The sequence below is a fragment of the Aquila chrysaetos genome, chromosome 4 (genome assembly GCF_900496995.4).
Source record: "Aquila chrysaetos chrysaetos chromosome 4, bAquChr1.4, whole genome shotgun sequence".
Lineage (NCBI taxonomy): Eukaryota > Metazoa > Chordata > Aves > Accipitriformes > Accipitridae > Aquila > Aquila chrysaetos.
The window spans coordinates 52714942-52732992 of record NC_044007.1 but is presented as its reverse complement, the minus strand read 5'-3'; the positions used below and the strand labels follow the sequence as shown (position 1 = coordinate 52732992).

Below are 18051 nucleotides of genomic sequence, written 5' to 3'. Positions count from 1 at the left end.
AGGAACAGGCTGAGCATCAGGTTCCAGGTGGTGAGCAACTGCAATATGCATCACTCGCTTTATTCATTCTTTTATTAGTGTTATTATTACTTCGCTCCTTGTGTTGTCCTATTAAACTGTCCCTATCTCAACCTGCAAGGTTTTACCTTTTTCTTCCGATTCTCCTCCCCATCCCACTGGGGTGAGAAGTGAGCGAGCAGGCGCATGGTGCTTAGTTGCCAGCTGGGCCTAAACACGACAACGACACTTAGTCCAGTTTAACAGATTCATTTAAAAGCCAATTTTTATAAATGAGAATGTAGGTTGAAATATGACTGTATCATTTATGATATCATTGACTATATCTCTTTTTTGTACATATTGCTGTAAGGAAACAAGAACACAGCAGAAGATTAACATCAATTCAAACCAATTCCATCTATGAATAGACAAGTTATTCCTTCTGAAAACCAATATGGAAGTTCACAGTTGTCCAGCAGGCAAGAGCAAGAAAGTTCAGAAAAAGAGCTGAGTGGAGTAGTTCTAAAGTCTCACATGCTATTTCTACATAAAAATCAATCTTAACAACTGAAAACCTTCTGAAGATCCCACAACCTGACTCACTCTGGTTCCAAACACTGTTTAATACCATGAGCACGTCAAAAACATATTTTGATTTTTAATTACCAAAATACCAAAGCCACCAATAAGTATGGCAGAGCCAGCAGTAAGATCTTAAGAATGGAAAAGCCAATAATAAGATATAGCTTACAATATAGCTTATGCCATCCTCAGAATAAATTTGCTGCTTTTTGTAAAAAGGGAGAGGCATACCTTTAAGTGTCTTAAAATATAAACATAGCTCTTACATCTTCAGTTCTGTGAAGAGCCAACTACAGACTCACTGTATTCTGAACTAGTTGAAATACAAACAGAAAGCTGATGGTAAAAGGATGACTAAAAGATATTCTGATTTAACCTCTTTTCCTTGCCACACCACAGTAATAGTGCTTGAATTTGCCCGTTTGGCACAGCAGATGTTGGAGCAGCTACTTTCTTCAAAAGTGAATGGAGGATGCCAAAAGCCTTACATAACTGCAACCGAAAAATGACCAAAAGCACTAGCTGGAATTTGATTTGCTCTTTCCACTGAGTTTTTCTGATGCATTTTTATTTCATCTAGAACATGTCCTGCTATTAATCACGGTAGCTGCCCCCCGTCCCGAAAAACCCAAGACATAAAAGGAAGGTAAATTTTAAGAGGCGCATAGCTAAGTACTACAGCTACTGCATGTAGCACAAGGGTAGTAGCTGTATTAGACACTGATACAAAACAGAAACAAGATGCTGTTGCAGCAAGACTGTGGCCTCACTCTTGACGGACACTGACCTGGGGTTTGTTGCTATAGCTCATCCTAACACCTGTCTGATTGTAAAAGTGAAATTCTAAAATGAATCTCTGGCGCTTCAAAGTTTTATTACAGAATAATAATCTGTTGAGAAAAAAATACACTTGAAATTAGAGCATAGCCTGGGATTTATTTTTTTTTTTAATTCTTCAAGCTCTATCAGAAAGACATCAGATTCAACCAACTACTTCAGTTATCTTTTGAAAGCATACTGATAGGCGTACCTGAAGTCATGATTTTATGCCCAAATAAACTGCTTATCTTCATGCAGTAAAACTTAACTGTTGCTTGGCTACAGTTGACTGTATATGGCAACAATCTTTCATAATCCCCATCTGTATTACTGCCACAGTCATGACAAAGAATTACATCCCATTCACTGAAAACTTTATTCCATACTAATTCTTAATCTGGAGTTATATACTACTTCTCACCTGAAGCCATCATGAGACAAAGAGAGCAAGAACTCTTTCTAGCTCCTGATCATTTTGCAAGTTTCTCTTAGCTTAGTAGAGATCTTTTCCCAACCAAAATGGATAATTTGAACTTGCTGGTTTACATCTTGGGAATATTTTTTGTCCTCCTTCCAGATAGAGTCCATCTTCACTTAAAAGGTATTAAATGTTGCAAAGAGAAAAAAAATAAACTCTACAGGAGCTGCTTTTCCTATTGTTTTTCTTTTTTAAACTCAGATACAATTGCAATTTACAGTTGCCATTTAGGATGAAAAAATTTAGAAAAATATCTAACAGCAGTTTATCTTTTTGTCCACTTAAAAACTAGATTTGTTGTGTATGCATTCTGTGGTTGAGTTTCCTTCATTTCTTCATGCCACTAGATTTAAAGATTTTTCTCTTTAAGTCTGTTGCTTTTTTTCAGTCTGACCGGATCTGATGTTACAAGACAAATGACAAGAACATTGTGCTGCTCAGCATAAATTTCATATCCTGTACAGTGTTGCCTCAGCAAATGGGACCTTGATAGCTATGGCTGAGAAAGCAATTTATACATATAGTACATGTAATTACTGTGTGCTTAACTAGCACTGCTGCAAACAGATTCCTGCACTGATTCAAGAACTTCCCTGATGCTTTGAAACCAAAGCTAGAAAAAGACAAAGGGAAGAACCAACCAGTGAAACACTGTACAGGTATTTCCTCAAAAGCTTGAAAATCACAGAACCATAGAATGGCCCAGATTGGAAGGGACCTCGAAAGGTCATCTGGTCCAACCTGTCATGGGAAAGGGAGCCTAGGCGAGATTTTCTAGCACCCTGTCCAGTCACATCTTGAAAACCTCCAGCAATGGGGACTCTAGCATATCGCTGGGGAGGCTGTTACAGCGATTGGTTGTTCTCACTGTAAACAATTTCTTTCTCATATAGGTATGAAACCTCTCCCAGTACAACTTGTAGTCATTGCCCCTTGTCTTCTCCATGTGGCTCCTTGTGAAAAGATAGCCTCCATCTTCTTTGTAGCTGCCCTTTAAGTACTAGAATACTGTGATGAGCTCCCCCCGAGCCTTCTTTTCTCCAGGGAGACTCCTTCAGTCTTCCTTCACAAGGCAGGTTCTCTAGCCCTTTAATCATCTTTGCAACCCTCCTTTAGACCCTCTCCAGTCTGTCTGTGTCTTTCTTGAATTGTGGGAACCAGAACTGGACACAGCACTCCAGGTGCGGCCTGACCAGCACCAAGTGGAATGATCACATATCCATCTCTGCTTGTAATGCCCCTGGGAATGCAGCCCAGGATCCAGTTTGCCTTTGTTGCTGCAGCAGTACTCTGCTGACTCATGTTCAGCTTGTTGTCCACCAGGACTCCCAAGTCAGCAAGGCTGCTGCCCAGCCACACAGACCTAAGCCTGCACTCAGCTCTTTCATTATGTCCTCTCAGGTGCAAGACTTTGCATTAGTCTTTGTTAAACTTCATACTGTTTTTACTTGTCCACTGTTCCAGCCTGTCCAGGTCACGCTGTAAGATGGCTCTCCTTTCTGAAGTATCTACCTCACCATCCAGTTTAGTGTTATCAGCAAACTTGGTGAGGGTGCTTTCAATCCCATCATCCAGATCATTTATGAACATGTTGAACAGTGTGAGGCCCATATCTATACCTGGAAGACCCCACTCGTGACAGGCTGCCAGCCTGAGTAAAAACCACTGACCACCAAGAGATCTTCTGAGATATTCTTAAAATAGTATATTTGATGTCTCACCAACTCTAATTCAACTACATATTAGCAAACTTTATGCAGATAATTCCTTGTGCCATTTTGGTGTCATCACACAGGATATAGAAACATTCTCATCATAGTTCCTTCTAACAAAATCTAGAGTAGGAAATTGTAATTTCACAATATTGAAAACAAAAACTATCAATTATTCTGAAGCTTAGAGTACTTCAACTGAATTTGCAGGTTTTTTGTTTTAAAGGAAAATGCATGTCAGGACTTCATATTTTTCAGTGTGTGTGTATATTTATAAAAAGTACCATGAATATACTGAACATAAATCTTTTCTTTCTAGCCAACTCATTCATTTAATGATGATCTCAAGTGATTAATGAAGCTTTTCACAGAAAGGCTTTCCGGGAAACCTGTGCAGCATACCTTCAGAAGTAAAAGGCAAGCAATAGCTGCATGTGAATTTGTTAAGATAGAAAAACACTACCTACTCAATATGTAAGGCTTACAAGAAGGAGAACATTTCAGAGGACTAATGAACTTTATTTATTACAACCCTTGAACTATTTAGATCAATGGAACATTTTAGTGATCTTTCCCCCTTTCCTCCAGCAATTACACTACTGGAAACTATGGCAAGCAGGAACAGCCTCCTGTTACACTACTGAGCATTATCAGCTGAGCATCGGACACTGTAGTGTATAAGTTTAACTGCAGTTTAAAATGCATACATCTTCATTTTAACAGTTTCGTATACACACACAACAGAGCTCAAACAGTCAGGCACTACCGAACTTTTTCCATAAAAAGCACCAAACTTAATGAAGCTCTTCTTAATTTGTCTCCAATTTTCCCCCTAGAAAATACAAAAAATCCCTACCACACAGTCTATGCAAAGTTAGAGACCAATGAACATTGTCAACGTTAAAGTTTCCATGCTAGTAAAAAAGTTAAGGCATTGTAAAAATTTATTTACTATACTGAAGCAAAGTAATTTTTAGGCTCATGTACTAATATGCGCACTAATACACAGAGAAACCAATATTCATTACTTCAAAACAGTATCTTGCAGTCGTAAGTCCATGTTCAGATAAATTAGTTTCCGCTATTTATCTGTGGGAACATCTGTAACTAAAGAAAACACAACTCTAACTCAAAATACTTAAGAATCTGAAAGCAATGACTTGTATTAAAATAGCACAGTTCAACCTTGCATCTTCACTGGTATGTTATAAACAGATTCACACCTTCCTTTCCACGTAGTCCAAAAAGTCTTCTTGTGGAGAAGACTACTTTTTGGGGTCTTTGATATTTGCCACATGTGTGCTTGAAGCTTGATGTCTGTTTTTCAAATACACCATGGTACTACCAGTGAAATTTCCCTACCTCTTCAAAAGAGTACAAACATTAGCTTGCCTCCACACCATCAAACCCACAAATCCGGGGGGGGGGGGGGGGGGGGGTGGCGCAGTAGGTACTTCCTTATTTTAGATGCAGGAAGTAGAAATTCAAAACAGTCTCACAAAAAGCCTGAAGAAATCAGGAAGCCCTGACTTAAGTTACCATAGGCCAAACAATTCCAACCCCAAAATCATCTTTAATTATAATCTTCCTAATTTCTCTCCCCATTTTCCAAACCTCGTATTTGTATTTTTATCTTACGGACAGAGAAGATTTCCTTCTACACAAAGAACATTTTTTCTGGTTCTTGTACCCTACTACCACCCCGTAAGTGAAATCTGTTTTTTGTTCTGCAGTTAGGAATATTCAAAAGTACAAAAGGACAGTATCACAGTCTGATACTACACCGATGCTCCCTATTTGTTGATATTTCATTTAATAAGCAGCAGGAGAAAAGAGGGTAACATGGCACACCAACTTTGATTTCAACTTCTCTGTCTTTTCAGGAGAGATTTGATTGGTACTCAAATAAGAAAAAGTATTTAAATCAAATTATTCACTTTCCACAATCTCAAAGTCAAATAGATAAGCAGTTATTTTTTAAACCTATTAAGAATGAAGTGATTTATGGTAAGCAAATATCCTCTGTACGAGTTTAAGAATTAACTTGAGAGCCTACGAATATACAGGACTGGCATTACTGAAAGAATTACTTTTGTCATCTGACCATTTAGTCGCTCCTCCTCTTCCTATCAGAACTTGATTACTACTTCTGCAGCAGAAGTGAAACAGAAATTAACTGATCTGAACAGTGAAGAACATGAGATCTTGATAACAGACATGCCCCTTCTGTGTTAAAAAATCAAGTTATTCTTGTGTTTTGCAGAGCTGAGGACCTAGGTATCTTGCCCAAGTTAAGCATGAGCTCATTTGGTTAACATGGCTTCCACTTTCTTCTAGATGAAGAAAGGAGGCTTAACCAATAAAACAGCTCATTTCTACAGCTCTAGGATGGATAAGCTGCACTTCATTATACCTGAAAACCATTTGTTTATCATGATGCAATTCCAAGGCAAGCAAGATATACAGGAGATTGTCTAATCTTAAGTATGTGCTTTCGCTCAAAGTTGCAAATTACTTGTTAAAAAAGAGTGTGTCTTTTCCATTGTTATGAAAAAGGTTATGTTAATTCCAACTCCTCTAAGAAAATAAATGTATTTTGTGAAAACATCAGATTACTTCTGAAAGTAATTCTCAAAAACTCATAGCCATATTTCATTTTTTTCACTTTTGCTAACCCATCATTTGTAAGAATTTTTTTTTAAGCTAAATGTAAAGATTTGACTGGTAACTAACTCCTCTTGCAGAAGAAAGCTTACCATTTCATCAACTTGCTTCTCAAGTACACCTTTGTTGGATGCTGTTATTTCCTCCCACAAAACATGAGTAATGCAACACTCTGGAAGGTAAGTTTGCTGATGTTGAAACACACAAGAAAGATAGAAAATGAGAGATGTCCTGTTTTGGTACAGGTAGTCAACCTCTCACAAGACAGCCTGATTTTAAGGAAAATCTTCAACTGCCTATGCTGGTTGAATTTTAAATTGAAAAATTAAGTTTCTACTCCCAGGGCATCAGAAACTTGGGAAGAAACTTCCCAACCTGCAAATACATGGTTTTAATCAACCTTTTCTTTTACTCCTGACCACGTCTATGAGTTTGTCAAACTGCAATGAAACAGGGTATATAAAAAAATTCCTTTTTTCTTCCCCCTAGAATTCATAGTTCTCGGACCCTTCTTTCTGATGAACTTATCAAGAACTATTACGGAAACTATTCTTTATATGAAGGTGAAGTTGATCTGCCTCCCTTCTTTGCCAGGACCTCAGAGGAGGCTATCATGACCAAAAGAAAAGGTAAGGTCAAGAACAATGCAGCCATCCCAACTCCTTCCTGATGCTAGCCAAAAATCAATTGCACTGTACAGAAGGCAGAAAGTTACACAGGAGTCGCTTACAGTTGCCATCCCAGAACCGAAGCAGCTCCAGCAGCACCAGCATCATAACACTCCAATTTTTCCTCTAAATGGCATCTTTGATTACAACTCTAGTCCAAACTGCTGATGAAAATAGAGTTATGTATACATCACATCAAGGATAAAAGCTTTGTTATGAAAGCCTGAAGGCATTTTAGGACAGAAAAGAAGCAATAGGAGAAAACTTCAAAGACTCCTCTGACCTTACACTCATCAAGAATTAAAAGGGAGAGAGACTTTTAGTCGTTTCCTTACTCCAATCCAATCTGCCAAGTGGAATCAATGAACAGCTCTGAGTCTGTAAGTTACTTGATACAAGACCTTCTTTGTGTTACAACTCTATTCTTTAGATAAATAACCCAGAATTCTCCTGAATATGGTCTTCCTAACAAGAGTCTTCACAGCTTGTTTCATAACCACAATGTGACTTGTTCCAAAGATTTCTCCAACCATCTTATTTTACAAGCCAAAAGCATCTCCAGACACTTTAAGGTCATGCCATATCCCGAAACAGCATGCACAAAATGGTTTGTGGGGTATGAGAAAAGCTGAGAACAGCCACGAGCATTTTAGTAAAACACAGAAGACAAAAGCTCTTCCAGAAAGCATACTCATCTCTTCTCTACAGAGAGAGCCTAACTTCTTAATGACATCTCCAATTCCAAATTCAGTGTACTCTTAAAAAAAAAAAAAAAAAAAAAAGAGAGAAAGAAAACCACAACCAAAAAACCAACCCAACAAAACACACAATCACATCAATAGTTGTGATTGTGAATAGCTTTCACTCCATAGCCCTTAATGGGCATTTTGTTATTTCCGTCACCATCTTTGCTCTGCTAGTGTTGGCAGCAATAGCCCTTGTTTCAAAGGCCATGACAATCGTTGCCAATACTAGCAGAGCGAAAACTTCCAAGTCCAAATAAGTCTACCATTTGGCTGCCACCATTTTTGGCCTTGTATCCCTACAAAAGAGGATACATAGCACGTAACAGCAGATTTGAACATCCCAAGACCACCACAAACCATACCATTGTTATGCTGGCAATTGTTTGTTTAATTGCCAATGAACTTAGTAGTAACTGGAGTTTAAGGAGGAGGACAGCAGGTCACAGAAGAGGTATTAGAGCAATAAACAAACTGCTAGGTAGATTGAAGTGGCAGAAGAACCTTTCCTCTTTGCAAGGGGAGAGTAAATTCTGTCAGCCTAATACTGACAGGATTCTTTGTGCGCCTACAATCAAAGCTACTTTCTAAGAAGAGATTAGTATAATAATATATTAGTATAATGAGATTTCTTAACAAAGGGCTCTTGAGGAAATTCTATGATTCCACCTCTAACACTGACAGCAGTGCATAATATCAAGACAAGCTGTGAGGCAGTATTACCTCTACTTTCAACTACAGCTTCGTGTTATGCCTGCTATTGTTCTGCACAACTTGGCGTGTGTGAAAAGGCATGGGGCAAGTATAACCAGCACAAACTCATTGTCCTACCTTCAGTCTCACTCCTCCCTGAAGGATTTTCCCCATCCACTCCTACTCTATCATCTCCTGGCTGGAGAGGCTTCCTCCCCTCCTAAGTACCTTAACATAGAGTCACTTCACACTTGTCAAAGGTACCCCTAGATCTCAATGGTGGAATTGACATGCTGGACTCTGTCATCCATACTCAAGGAAGATGGTGCTTGTTGTACTAACACCTTGCACTTCAGCTTCTACCACAGGCAGTCTCTCCTTTTTCACCTCCATAGAAACAATATTATCACAGCAGTCAGTCACTACATGGGAAAAGAGCCGTCTTGTATTAATGCATTTCATATGTGGATATCTAACATCAATAGACTTTATCAGGAAGTATCAGTTTTCCTCTCAATATATTCATACCTTAGAATTTAATATATCTGAATACAATGCAGCACTACCTGAATGCTATGCAGCTTTTAAGAAGAAAAAAAAAAGACAAAATTACTCAGTATTTGCATAACTATTCGAATTCAAGGCCGCCTTAGTTATATTTTTTAAAGTGAGTACTATGACTCATGAAGATCTGTAGGAAAAAAAAAAGTACATATTTTACTTCTGTTTCCAGATCGATTACAAGTTCTCTAGCCCAGACACACACAAGCTAGAAACACATTTAGGTACTTGCAACCTACAGTCCAAAATAAAGCCTTAGTTTGTGTAGTGTTTTCTACAGAGGTTTCCAAGCATCACATCTTTGCATTATCTCAGACCATGTAACTGAAAAAGCAGGAAAACTTTCACATATTTCTCAACTCTATAAAAGAAACAGAAAAATGAATGCATATAAGAAATTTAAGAGGGAAAGCTGAAATAAAGAAATCAGCGGTTGGATTTAAATTAGGACTTATTAATAAAGAGATCTCAAGTACTGTCCCCATGACAGTTTGTATTGTATAAATATTGACAGGGAGTGGCAATCTTTCAGTTAGTTAAAACCGATCCTTTACAAGATTTTGAGTATCAGAATAGACTTTGACCTGTGCTTCAGTTAGAAGCTGGTACTGATCCTGTGCCGATTCTCCCCTAGCAACATGGGCAGCTAACCAGACCAAGTAACTGCTGCTTGTCTAGACAGTCTCTGGACTGCTGTAACTAAAGATGCACCACAGCATGTTATACTCTGCTGATGTTGTTTGGATATCCATCAATACTGAAGACACCAAGAAGAAACCTGACTAGAGATTACACTACAGGAGATCCAATTGTCTCAGCAGAGCAAAATACTATGGACAAGAAGAGCTCCAAACCACTTCTTCACAAAGATCAAGTTTCTGCTCTTGTTCAACCACTGTTAATCAGGGTGTTTATTTCAGCAGACTACCAAGAAAGCTAAAAGATGGTATTATTTGCATTTGTTTTAAATGAGTGTTTAAACCAGTGTTGTCTGTGTAGTCCTGCCAGTTTTACCAATATTGTCTCATCATCCTTCTGGCTTTATTACTGCTTCAATGACTGGACAAATGAAGGCAAAGACATAATAGTTTTCAACCGTTCTCTAATTGTATTCTCAAAGAAGGAAGTTGAGTTTTTCAGTATCTCCATTTGGAACCGCAATTTCTTGATGACAAAGGAGTTTCAATAAATAGCATCAAGCAACATTTGCAAAAAAATATAAGTTCTTAATTACATGGTTTGGGACCTCTCAAATTAAAGATAAACATCCTGTATTGAGACAAACATCTCAGTATTCCTTGGTAAGAAACCTAAAAAATTTTTTATTTTTATGTAATAATAAAGTATGTCCTAGCGAATTCTGCTAACAGCAACTGTGAGGCTACCAATATCATCCACTCACAGTGCTTCTAAATATTTATTAAGATCTCAATGAGTGGCTCCTGAAGCAATCAGTGTCCTCAAAGATTTACAAACCAACAGGTTGATTTTCAATTTGTCCAACAAACAAATTCCAGGTGTTTCCCTCTTCCTGCCCACTACCAACAAAAAACTAAAACACTCCACAGTTGCCAGGGAAAATGACACTGTTTACAAATATTTTTACTTGATAAGAGCATTTATAATCTACTACAGAGTTTTGGTTGTTTTTTTTAATTCCTCTTGGTGAAACGTGTCCTAACATCAACTTTCTATTATCATTCTTGATTACAATTTTTTATAGGAAAAATAAATAATTACATACCTACGGCCTCTAGTTTTATAAGCAGAATTGGCTAAGCTAACTGTTATTCCTGTATAAAACCTACCATACGCTGTGAATCAAATGCTAACATTTTGACAGTCCCAACATCTCTACTGTAAACTTTCTAGAGGCTTACATAATATTTAAAAAGTCTTCTAAAAGGTCCAACCTGAAATGAGAATTCACCAGGTTACTGCATTTCCAAAGCCAATTTGCAGCTGCATTTTACCTTTAACATACCAAGTTACATATTTTAATTTCACATCAACCTATATATTTCATAATTCTTAGTGATAAGCAGGTGATATTAACCTGCAATCATATTTTTGCATATAAAGCTTGGATATGGTAACTTGAAGACACAGAATTATATTTCTAGGTCAGCCAGAAGTCTTATTTTAAATCTAACTACAGAATCACAGAATGGTTTTGGTTGGAAGGGACCTTTAAAGATCATCTAGTTCCAAGCCTCCTGCCATGGACAGGGACAGCTTCCACTAGACCAGGTTTCTCAAAGCCCCATCCAACCTGGCCTTGAACACTTCCAGGGATGGGGCATCCACAACCTCTCTGGGCAACCTGTTCCAGTGCCTGACCACCCTCATAAAAATCTTCCTCCTTATGTCCAATCTGAATCTATTCTCCTTCCGTTTAAAAGCACTGCCCCTTGTCCTGTCACTACAGGCCCTGGTAAAAAGTCTCTCTCTGTCAGAAGAGAGAGACATTCAGATATTCTTTCCAAATATCCCCAAGTCCTTCTCCTCAGGGCTGCTCTCAATCCATTCAACACCCAGTCTGTAACGATACTAGTGACTGACCCAAACCAAGCACAGGACCTTGCACTTGGATCTAAAGAATGGTAGAAAGGTGTCCAAGGAGATTTAGTCAATCATGACACTTCCCCTTACTTAGACAACTTACAGCATTATGAAGCTGACACTCTGCAAATGTTTGAACTCTGCTTTTTGTATGTATGATCTTCATTAGCAAACGAGTAAGTTTCTCAGATACCAAGTTTCTCCAGCATTTTATCACTCAGATTCTAAGAGCATAGTTAATGTGGTTTCAGTGAAGGTGATTTTCAACAGTTATTTTGATAGATAAGAACTTCTGAAGTAAGGGTACTTTGAGTTACATTCTTTACTTTATTTATTTACCAAATCCCTAACCAGAAGGTCTTCAGAAGTGCTTTCAAACAAGTTAAGCAGAAGGGAAAAAAGGTCTAGTGACAATACAGATTCAGAACTCCAAACCCCAAAGGTGATGAGACCATCTCACCTTCTCCTATGCAAGACAGATGAACATGAATTCATCTAGCTGAATATGAAATAGACCTAGGAAAAACAGGTGAATCATGCTCTGTACCTGTGTATTTTTGGTACAACAAAAATGGAAACATCTTGAGACTAGATAAAATGAGTTTGTCATGTGCAGTGTTTACTGTTGTCAGTTAATTTGAAGCCAAACTGCTGAACAAGTGAAACATTTGACATCTTTGAAGATTAAGACCATCAAAAGTCTGAAGTTTTAAAAATCAACTACTCAAGTAATTGGCTAAGTACTTGAATAATTGAGTCAGTCAAGTGTCTACATAAAACATGAAAAGACTCTTTGTGAGTTAGTATCAGAGCAGAGAGAGCACCAAAAAACATCTTCATGAAAATTTATTAGTTTTTAATCAAAAGCATAGGCAGCTTCAGGTCAAGATGCCCCTCATCCATTCACCTGTTACACCCCTCCCTTCTCACTCTCCAAAAACTGGAAGCCCATAAACCCCAAGGATTTAGTAAGAAACACAGAGGAATAAGAAATCTGTTTTTATTCCAAAATTGTTGTAGAAGTATGCTCATTGAATACTACTTCCCACTGCTTAATATCATTAATGAGACACTAAGCTCAAGTTAATAGCTAGTTACCTACATTGCCTTTGGCTCTACTTAGCACACCTATGGTATTGACACCAGTAACTGATCTTTGCATGCCCTATAGTGTCACTACCTATCTAATGCAACCTTCACAGTGTTATTAGATCTTTTCAGGACTGTAGGACTCCTAGTACCTTATATTTTGAGAAAAAGCACTACATTATGCCATGACACATCCTTTACACAGAACTTAGGCTTTGGCCTTCTCATGGCTCATCAGAAAAGACAGCCCGTCTATGATTTCCCAGCCTACTACTAAATCAAGTACATGGAAGGCCCAAAGAAACAAATTTAGTTACAGACAGTTGCAACTTAGGTTTCTTACTGGTTTTATTACAGTTGCATAAGAGAAAACTGGATAAATAAACACATCTCCTGCACCTCAGCTTTATGAATTTCCTTCCTGCAGCATATGCTGCAGTTGCATAGTCTTCAGTGTGTCTTTTCTGCCTGCTCTGTTGTCAGCACTCTTCTCCCACACCTTCCTGAAATGGTAACACGCCTTCCTTTGTATCAGCACCCCCCCCATCTTCTTTTCTTAGTGTTCTCATACTACTTCACATAAATTTAGAATCTTTCTAGCATACATAACCTAGCTTATGACATTTACAAAAACCAAAATGGTTACAAAACTAATTTAAAGGTTATTCCATGCCTGCCTTTTAGTCTACAGGGGAACTGATGGGGAAGAAGAGTAAGAACAAAAGCAAAATGAATTAAAGCTAAAGAGGTTAAAAACATAATAAGAGAAGGTAAGGGCATTGCTGAGACTTTTCTTCACCCAGGCAAAAAAAAGTGTTTCTTGAAACTAAAGGCGAACTCCAGCATCTTAAGCCTACATGTATAGAAGATCAGATGCTGAATTTAAAGTGTCTGTGTATCAGTTATTCATATATTATGACTCAGATAAACACAGTTAGCTAACACCTTCGCTCAGGAAAATTAAAAGCAATAATAAATAACAAATTCACAACTTCAATCAAAGAAAAAAAGGGGGTTAGATTTAAAAGGATTTTTTTAATGTAGTCTGATCATAAAAACATGATTTTATTTTCTTTTTAAGTGTACCAGGCCTAGAGGCTGAGAAGTCTCTCTCTTTAACCAAGGGCTGCAGGGAGGGGAATGGGGTGTTCATCTTAGAAGGTATTTTAAGTGCGGATCAATTACACCTACACCTAAGCAATTCTTCCTTAAAAACATATCCACATAGATTACAATGTATTTGATACATCAATAGCACTGTGGGCCAAGAATGATGCTTGTAGTGTGAATCATCACACTAAGAACTGGTGTAAAATATTTAAACGCTTTAAAAAGTGTTAGGATACTTAAATTCTATAGAAATGAGCCCAAGAACCAACTCAGGGTGAGAGATACAAAACAAAGTAAAAATCCAGCCAGCAGAGAGATTGATATAGTGACCAAACACATACGAAGTTAACCTACCAGCTGATTTCTTCAGAAGAAGCACTTTCTCGTTTAATTGGTATTCGTTTAAAAGAACAGTATTTGTAACTAGGGCTAACAAAAAAAAAAACAAACAAAAAAACCAGCAACATAATTCTGATGACTACACCATAAGAAGCTGCCTTTAAAAGAATACACAAAGGTATGACCAAAAATCTCAGATTTCTAAAAAAAGTCACTTTAAAGGACATAAGACCTTAAGATCCAAGATGCAAACACACGTTCTAAAACTTTACACAAGCATGACAGGAAGCATCCCAACAAGTTCATTCCCAAACTGACTACAGCTTAGCTCCAAATCGCAATTAAGATAACTGAACTGAAAAGGGGCAAATCCTTAAATAGATTAAAAAGTGAAGGAATACAGTTAAAGATACTATCAATTGCATGTTTGATACTTGCAACCTCCTTACTATCACTGTAGAAAGGTCCCCATAGTATGGCCAGCATTAAAGCACATGCTAGCAAATTGAGTCATGGTTAACATAAAACTCTGGGCTCTTAACTAAACCTATACTCTTGACATCTATCAATAGAAGCTGGGTGTAAAAGTATAGGATTTGACAGTAGTCTTGAGTTATCAAAATTGACACAGTATATCCTAAGCATCAGAGGTCTTCTCATTAGTTGTGGTTCTAAGATGACAGATATGTAAACTAGATCAAAAGAAGGAAGTTAACTGGAAGATGCAGTGCTATTTTCCCTTGTGGCAGCAACATCCACAAGGCTCTGCTTTTATCCAGGGATGTAGGTTTGACCTGTCAACACTTCAGAAGCTCACAAATCAGTAGTAAGCTAAACAGAGTACACAATATCATGAACTTGTACAGATTCTTTCCTTAGATTCTTTTCACCTCTCTCACCACCGCCAGTGAGCTTTCTGCTAAAAGCCATGCAGCAGAAGATGAAGAATGACTATTAAGAGCTATCTCCTCCCCCATGCCTCCCTTCCCCCTCCAAACCCCAAATGTCAAGAGTTCATACTAGGAACAAATTCAGTTTACTCATTCTCCTCTCTGACAACAGAAAGACAGAAAAAATACACTAAAGAACTTATATCACTTGCTACAAAGAAAAGAAATTCTCTACTTCAGCATAAACATACAAATTACAATTTGCTACTATTTATGGGCATCTCTAGGCATATCTAAGTACCCAGCTACATCCCAAACACATCGGTTGGATTTGGCATATGCTTTGTTGATGTACTTTTTACAATCGGAACTAAAATATCATCCAGTTTGGTCAAGCAACTACCAAATGATGTTGGGTTTATGTCAGGAAGTGTTATGGTTTGCTTTCTTACAATGCAATTCTAACGCTGACAGCACTGGAGAGATCCATTGAACCATCAGGTATGATCAAGTAGGGAAACAGTAAGCAAGCAGCCCTCTACCCCAGGCCTAACACACCAATTAGTTTAAAATGCATTTAAACCCCTGCCATGAGTACTTCCCCACCTGTATGGGGATATTAATCTTAGAGCTGTGTTTTACACATCATTAGTTAGCATTTGCAAACGTCTATGCTAAACAGGCTGAAGTCAGTGCTGCAGCGTTTAACCACAATGTAAGAGGACCTCACGCTTCAAAAAAAAAAAAAAAGAAAAAAGTTGCTGTTGAAGAAGGAATTGATATATCAAAGCTATTTACAGTCTTCTGCTCACACACAGGACTGGCACTCACGAATTACACCTTTGTACAAAGTGTCCACCGCCCCTTATGAGAGTCGGTGAAGAAAACAAAGGTGCACAAAGCGAGAGAAATGACAAGTCCGAGGCCGGACCGGGCGGGCACCTCCTTGGCATGAAAGCCGCTCTCCCCGTAGAGAGACATTCACGCACCCTCAGCCTCCACGCTGAGTAAACAAAACACTAGTGCAGAGTGAAGCAGGGTGGTGACTCAGCCCGGAGTGCGAGATTCGGTCCCACAGGGTAAGAAATTCGGGGAGACGGGACCGGGGGCCCATCGGCGCTCCCTACTCACCAGCAAACAGTCCACGTTCACTTCGGATTTGGGGTCCTTTAAAGTCACATCGATTTTTTCAAACCGAGACTCAAAGCTTTCTCCCGTCGACATGTTTCCAGAGATAAAAAGTTTCCCTTATTCCAGAGCAAAGTAAGGATAAAAATAATGAAAAAGTAAAAAACGGGAACAAGCGAGCACAAAAGAGAAAGCACACAGCCTATACCAGGCTGAGGAGCGCTTCCTGCAAAATCCCTTCAATCACAGAAGTCTCTGAGGCAAGTCCCCCACGCTGCCCCGCCAAGGGGAAAGAAAACTGAAGGCGAGTCCGCGGCGGGGGGGGGACAAGGCTGCTTCTCCCCCCTTCTCCACGCACGCACGCACTTTCCTGGGCTGCTCACAACTCTGTAGCAGCAGGTTTCCTCTCCCTCCCTCCTCTACTCGGGCCCCAGCGTCTCAGCAACCTCATTTTCCCAGCCGGGGAAGCCGCCCTGGGAGCCAGCGTAGCGGTTCCTCCTCCTCGCCCTGCAGGAGCGGCGGCGGGTCGGTGCCAGGTTCCGAAGCGCAGCTTTCTTTCCGCAAAACCAGAAGAAAAGCCAACAACAACAGAAAAAGCGAAAAAAAAAAAGAAAAAAAAAGGCAAAAGCCTGCAGGCACACCAACAAGGCAAAAACGAGAGGAAAAAAACCACAACGTAGAAAATCCTCTCGGCGGCGTGTCTCAGTGCCGTGAGGTTGGTCCTTCCATGGGCACAGAGCGAGGGAGCCCGGGGCGGGCCGGGGGGAGAGGTTGCCCCTCTCCTCGGCTGTGCCCTGCCTGCTCCAGGCGAGCGGGCGGGCAGCGCAGGGCTGCCAGCTGCGCGCACAGGCCGCCCCGGCCCCCGCCGCGAGTGGCCCCTGCCGCGATTGGCCCCCCGCGGGCAGGGGACGAGTCACTTCAACGGCGGAGCGACGGCAACAGCATCTTTCTTCCTCTCTCCTTCTCCTCCGCCTCGCTGCGCGGCCGCCGCCGGCTCCTTGCTGCCTCCCGCCGCTGCCAACACCGGCTCCGCTTCCCCGCCCCCCCACTCCTCCGCCTCACGTACGGGACGGCAGCCCGGACCACTTCAGGACCGACCCGAGGTTGCAGCGTGAGACGGAGGAGGGAAGGAGGTGGCTTAAGGGGAGGGGAGAGCGTAAGGTCCGGCCGCGGCGGCTGTGAGGAAACCTGCGAAAAGCACCAACATGTCCGCCTTCCTGTTTGAACAGTAGGGCGGGGGGGGGGGGGGGGGGGGGGGGGGGGGGCGGCTGGGACGAAGGCGCAGGGCGCATGCGCGGAGGGAATGGCTCCGGTACGGGCAGGGAGGGGAAGAAGGCAGGAGGTATGCGCACGAGGCGGGGGCGCGCGGCCGCCGCTCCTTTCCCACCCTCCCTCCCTCCGCTCTCACCCGCCGCGCCGCCGCTCAACGGTCGCCGGGGGCGCGCGCGCGCCGTGCCCGCGAGACCCGGGGAGGAAAGCGCGGGAGGGGCGGCCGCGGCGGGAGCGAGTGGGCGGCGCGCGCCAAGCGGCCGCGGCAGGACGCGGGGGGGAGGGGGCGCGTCTGAAACGGTCCGCGGCTCCGGTGGGGGCGGGGCGGGTTTGACAGCCCGGCGGCGGCGCTGCGCCCTTCCGGGAGGGGGGCGAAGCGCCCCCCTCGTACCCGTTGCCTCTGGGTGCCCCTCACAGCGGTTCCGGCGGGCCCTGCGCGTAGGCCCGCGTCGCGCCGGGGAAAGCGGCCGTTCCAGTCAGGGATCGGGCAGCGCCGGCGGCGGACGGCAGCTTGCCGGGGAAGGAGGTCGCTCGCCGAACGTCAGCCCCGGCTCCCTGAAGGCGCCTCGGAGCTGTCGGCTCCTTCCTCTGCGGGAAACTGCGGGGACCGGTCCCCGCCGCCGGCCCGGCTCCGCCGTGAGGCGGGCCAGCGTTGCACAGCACGGGCTTCCGCTGGCTGCTGGGAGGAGACGGGTGGCTGTGAGGGTCACCCAGCTGAGGGTGCGCACGGAGCCTCTGGGGTCT

At 41.4% G+C, this 18051-nt stretch overlaps 1 protein-coding gene across 2 annotated transcripts in view; it reads right to left on the bottom strand.

Annotated features, from left to right (window-relative positions):
• ROCK1 (Rho associated coiled-coil containing protein kinase 1) overlaps positions 1-17290 on the bottom strand; it is a 95086-nt gene extending 77796 nt beyond the window's left edge. For both annotated transcript variants that reach the window (XM_041122835.1, XM_030011200.2), the window contains exon 1: positions 16042-17290. In XM_041122835.1, the coding sequence (XP_040978769.1) occupies positions 16042-16134 (93 nt within the window). In that variant the 5' untranslated portion in view covers positions 16135-17290. The remainder of the gene's footprint in view (positions 1-16041) is intronic.
• Positions 17291-18051: the final 761 nt, after the last annotated feature.